General features: G+C 58.1%; 1 protein-coding gene across 1 annotated transcript; it reads right to left on the reverse strand.

Annotated features, from left to right (window-relative positions):
* Positions 1-6: 6 nt before the first annotated feature.
* Positions 7-4824, reverse strand: CSPG4 (chondroitin sulfate proteoglycan 4; the record flags this gene model as incomplete). Its single annotated transcript, XM_009576857.1, has 3 exons — positions 7-61; positions 445-918; positions 1219-4824. Coding segments are annotated over 3 exons (4135 nt in total), but the record flags the coding sequence as incomplete, so codon positions are not given.
* Positions 4825-5803: the final 979 nt, after the last annotated feature.

The following is a 5803-nucleotide window of genomic DNA, read 5'->3' on the forward strand; positions in this document are numbered from 1 at the left end:
TGAAGCTGTCGGCCTGGGCCCGGGGGCCATCCTGCCTGTACTGGATCTGCTGGTTCTCCACCTGAGGGGCAGAGGCTGGGTGACCCTCCTGGGAGGACACGGGCCACCAGCCCCGCTGGGGAAGGGGACCTGTGCACCAGCCTGGGAGGAGGGAGGGAGCCGGGCACCTACTGCTTGCTCTGGGGCATCCAGGTGCTCTGCCGGCATTCCCATCCTGTATCCCCAGGGACACACTTTGGGGGTTGATGTGTTCCCTGTCCGCAGGGCAAACCTGCCACCCCAAACCCCTCCATCCCGAGGGCAAATATCTCTGATGGGGAGAGGAGCCCCGCAGCCCTCCCCAGCCTCCCAGTGCTGCTGGGGGCTGGAGCCCACCCCCGGGCTCTTTCCAAACCCCCTGGGAAAGCAGCATGGTGGGCAAGCGGGCACCCTTGGCTGCTCTACCTCGCTCCAGGTGAAGCTGTGCAGCCCGCTGTCCTCAGGCCGCTTGCTGTTCAGGAGGGTGCCAAACTGGGGGGGCTCGAGCACCCTGAACTCCATGCCGAGAGCCGTGAAGTAGGCATTGGGGATGTTGAGGATGCCCTTGGAGAGGGTGACGGAGCCACCTCCCGGCACTGTGATGTTGCGGACGTCCAGGGGGACAGCAATGGGGAGCACGGCCAGGCTCACCACCACCCCCTCCAGCGGGTCCGCGCCGCTGGCCGTGATGTCCACGACAAACTGGTCACGTTCCTCCTCCGGCTTGGAGTGGAGGTAGAGGACTCTGCCGTTGTTGATGTCCTCCTGGGTGAAGGACTGGATGGGGGCCAGGCTGGGGTGCTCATGCAAGTAATGCTGAAGCATCGCCAGGAAGCCGGAGGCTGGGGGGCTGCTCACCAGGTAGACTATGTCTTGGGGAGGGATCTCTTCGTGGGTCACCTGGGAGTGTGGGGGAGACAAGACATGAGTGGGGGGCTGGTGCCTGCGAGGCTGGGCTGCCCCACAGCCCACCGCTGTGCAATCCCCCAAGGCTTTGCTGTGGGATGAGCTGCAAGAGTCACCTTCTTGCTGAGGCCATGCCTGAACCGCCCCCTCTGCCCCTGGGGAAAGCCTGACATGGGCACAGGTCCTTTGCTCTGGGCAGGTGGGAGTAAAATGGAGTCCCAGTGGTGGCTGTGCTGGTTTGGTGGCCAGGGAAGTGGTGCAGGCTTGGGAATGACTACAGAAGAGAATACTCACCAGTAAGTACTCGTCCTTGATCCCCGCCGCTTCCCCCTGGAAGACGTGGATCTCCTTGTGGTTGACTATGTGCAGGGGGCTGGGATGGGTGTCCAAGAACACGCTGATGGCCAGCGTGTCCTCCACCGCCACCTCATTTGCTTCTACAGTGAACTGGAGCTCATCCCGGGTGTTCCTGCTCCCGTTGTGGAGGTAGGAGATCTCTCCTGCTAGCAGGTCCCTCTGAGAGAAGGCCATGACCGGCTGCCCCCCTCTCAGCACGGTCCCCCACCGCGGGGGCATTGTTATCAGGAACCGTATCTCTTCATCTGACCTGATGTCCATGTTGGTCTCCAGGCTGAGGACAGAGGAGTCAATGCTCCCTCGGCTGCCTTGGTGGATGACTAGACCAGTGTTGTTGACTATTTTGATGTAGGGGTCTGACGCCTGTACTTCCAGGAGGGCTGTGGTTTGGTGGAGGCCATCTGAGACTTGTAGCTGGATCCAGCCCCGGTCAGCCCCCGAATGGACAAAGAGGATTTTCTTCTTCCTCAAGTCATCCTGTGTGAACCGATAGACCTGGTGGCTTCTGTCATCGACAGACACAATGCTGCCAAACAAAATGTCCTTCCTCGCCAGCACTAGCTGTGTGTCGGAGAAGCCAGAGTCCTTGTCAGTGAAGGCGATGTCGTCTGTCGTCAGCAGGTGCTGCCCATTGCGCACCACATTGAAGACCTTGTTCACCACCTGGACCGGGGTGTGGTCATTGACGGGTTGGATGGAGACCCTGAAAACACCTCTCACCTCCTCCACATCGGACTCAGCGCTGCCCTCGCCCTGCCTGATCGCTACGAAGGGGATGTCGTCCTCCAGTGTCTCAGAGTCATCATGCTGGTACAGCAGCCGGCGGTGGAGGATGTCATCATTGGTGAACTCTGTGATCTCCTCTCTGGAGGCCCAGCCATGGGACGCAGCCCAGGCCAGCCTGCCGTGTGCTGGCCCCTCAATCACTTCGTAGAGGTAGTCCATGCTGTTCATGCTCTGTACAAACAAGTGGTCCTTGGAGATAACAGCTTGCCCCCCTTCTGGCACAGTCAGGAGGACGTTGGTCAGGGCTGGTGCATCAGGGTCCCCACCAATGCCGATTGTGTAGGTATAGACAGGAGAATGCTGCTCGCCAGCACAGACACGAAACTGGAAGGTGTCCTCAGCTTGCTGAGAGTTCCTGATGGTTGCGCTGTAGCTCAGGTGGTTTCTTTGTAGGTCATCTTGGGTAAATCCAAAGCCTTCGGTCAGCCTGTTGCCGAGCAGCTCCAGGTTTCCCTTTTTGGGAGCCTGGATTATCACGTAGTGGAAGGGAACTGGGGCAGAGTTTGGATCTTCCAACATTGCCTCCAGCTCTTTACTGGTGATATTTCTGTGCCGCTTGTTCTTCATCTGGAGTGGGACCATGGTCCTCATCTTAATAGTGGCTCTTTTAATCCTTATGAGAAAGGTGTTGTTTTGCAAGACCTTCTGCCCCACCTGGACTTCGAATCTCAGCTTCTCCACAACATCTTCCAGCCGGTGCTCCGGGTCTGTGCTAAAATACTGGATGCGCCCTTGCTCCAGGTCTTGCTGGTGGAAGGACTCGACTTTTTTCCATTCCCCTCCCATGCTCCCTTGCTTCTGGACCTCACCATACCTTAGGGGCTCTGTGAGGACATACAGGATGGTGACCCGTTGTTTCACGGCGTTTGTCTCCACTGACAGGTTGGCTGTGGTAATGCGTGCAGCCCCTCCTTGGGAGATAGAGAGGCCGGTGTTGTTGTGCAGGCGGATGTCAGGGTCAATGGCGAGGATCCTCAGGGTGGCAATGGGGCTTGGGACTGTGCCGTCACTCACCTGCAAGGTGAGCTGTAAGTTTGTCCCACTCTGGTGCACGTAGGCTATGTTGCCTGCTTCCAGGTCCCTGCAGGAGAACTCTTCGATGGGCACTCCAGGGTGAAAGTCATACTCCACATAACCCTCCTCCATCTGCTGGCCACCATGCAGCTGGAATTCGAGGTCATCACAGGATGTGTCATCATCTAGGACCTGCAGGATGTCTGTGGTCAGGTGTTTCCGTGTGTGCTTCAGGATTGTCATGTGGTTCCCGTGGGGAAAGATCACCTGTGGGGCGTCATTGATGGGGTTGATCATGATGGGCAGCAGGTACATCTGCCCCTGCCGCAAGCACTCTGGGACCCCTTGCTGGGCAGTCACTGTCACCTCCAGCATCAGCTGGTCCATGGGCCCCTCGGAGCCATCGTGGACATATCTGACTTTCCGATTCACAATGTCCAACAAGGTGAACTTTCTTCTGCTCCTGGACCCAGGAATGTCCAGCTCCAGCTGGCCGTGCCTAGGGTCGTTGGTGATGCTAAAGAGGATTTGGGACTGCCGGATGTTTGCAAGGCTCAAGTCTACCGTTGGCTGGGCGTGTTTCCACTCCAGATAGGCCGTGCCCCCTTCAGAGACGATGAGGGGGCTGACGTGCAGCAGCCTGCTGATGTTGGCGAAGGCGGGAGGGAAGCTGTTGTCTGGCCGGCATGCTTCCACCACCAGGCCCGGTGCTCCTGACCAGACATCTGGAGGTGGGGAGGTGGGTGCCTCATCCTGCTCATACACCTCATCATAGTCCCAGTAGTGCTCCTGCTTTCCACAGCCTGATGTGATGTCCTTCGTGATCACGGCGTCTTGCAGACTCCTCCTCTGCAGGTTTATCCGCAGGTCCTCCAAGCAGCCAGCAAATGAGTTGTTGGTCATGGTCCACACTGAGATAAAAGCAAGATGGTGTTCCCTCAGCCTTTGCAAAGCTTTTTCATTCATACCTCCGATGAAGAGGTTTCCCTGAAGGTCCAGGTAGTTGTTGATGCCCCGGTTGGACGTGGATGAGGCGTAGTAATCAATCAGGATCTCAAACTTGTGGATGTCCGTGTAGACTTTGACATAGTGCTGCTGCTCATCGCTGATGAAGACGTTGTTGTGCAGGACGATGATGCCGTTCCCCTTTTCAACAAACCCTCTCAGGCGCCCGTTGGAGATCTCCAGGTAGAAGAAGTCATTCTCCAGCCCTGCGTGGTAGATAAGGGGTGCCTGGGTGATGCTCGTCGTTATCACAAATTCGATGGTTGCTTCCTCCCTCGCATCCCATGTGGGAAACGCGATGTAGGAGTGTGGCCCCAGGAACCCGAAGGGGTCCTCGGGCTCTGCAGAGAACTGTGTGCTGCACCCTTCCTGGACCCGGTGGAAGATCTTGGAGCTGCCGTCAGAGGACAGTGGGGAGAGGACATCCAGGCCGTTGAATGTCACTAAGTGGAGGCAACCTCTGAAGGGTGAGCTGGCCTCGGCGAGGTACGGCAGGTCAAGGCTGCCTGTCCCACCGGCATAGAGGCCGTACTGGATGTCCAGCTCCCGTACGGGTCCTGCGATGTCCACGGAGCTGTTGAAGAGACCGTCAATGGTCAGCGTCATCCTGCCATCTTCCACCAGCAGCTCCACATCATGCACCGCCAGGTTATTGAGCTGCAGCTCTGCTGGGGACTGCAGGGTCACCTCCTCCGAGCCCAGCTGCAGCCTGGCCTGCAGGGAAGGACATGGAAAGTGCTCAGCTCAAGCAAGGTGTTATCTGCAGCACAGGAGACACCTCTCCACCTACTGAAGCGTGGACTGTTCCTGGGGGCCCACAACTGTTTTGGTCCTTCTGTTCACTACTGTTTGTCCTGCCCTCTTGCTCCTCTGTGCATGTTCCTCCCTCCCCAGGTAGATCCCCCTGTGGGCATGCCTTCTCTGTCCTGCTCTCTGAAGTTCTCTGCTTTTTCACTCTTTCTCGGCAAACCCTGGTCTCAGGGCTATTTCCTTGGGGTCCTCCACCTCCCAGTCTCCCTGCCCCGCCGCTGGGCTTTCTCTCTCCCCCCATGGGCTGGTTCCCCTTTCCCTGCTCCATCCTGCCCGCTGCCCTCCATCCCTGCAGCCTGGGCTGCTTCCAGCCCTTGCCCTGGGAACCGGTGGGGGAAATAGCAGGCTTTGCTCCCCACAGGCAGCAGCCTGGAGCCTGCCTAAGTAGAGGGTTAGCTGATGGACCCTGGGACACACGGTCTGCATTAGGGAGACCTCCGGCCAGCTGCTCGCTTGCTCTCCTGCTTCGCTTTAGATGTGGTTGGTGGCCCGGCCCAGGCTGCAGGAGAGGCGGGATGTGTATCTCAGACGCTCCCTGCTCTTTTCCTTCATGGTGGATGCCAACACCACAACCACAAGAGGGAATTTTATTCTTCTGTCCTTTCCCATGCCCCAGTTGGGTTTGGCCCATGGTGGGATGGGGGAGTCTGCTGACGGAGACCTCTCCTTTCTCTGGATCCTCTCGGCTCATCCCTTCTCTTCACTAATCCCTTGCACCCCGAGGGTGCTGTGCACCATGTCTGACCGCGCAATGTGCGTGGGGTGCTGGTGTCTGGGTGTCTCCGTGATGCTCCCCAGCATCACCCTAGGCAGTGGGTGAGGGGCTTCCCAGCTGGAGCCTGTTTCTCTGGATTTAGCTGATTCTCCCAAGATCATGTCCACTCTCCTCTTAAACTGTTAACATCCC

The sequence above is a fragment of the Fulmarus glacialis genome, unplaced genomic scaffold, assembly GCF_000690835.1.
Source record: "Fulmarus glacialis isolate BGI_N327 unplaced genomic scaffold, ASM69083v1 scaffold45224, whole genome shotgun sequence".
NCBI lineage: Eukaryota > Metazoa > Chordata > Aves > Procellariiformes > Procellariidae > Fulmarus > Fulmarus glacialis.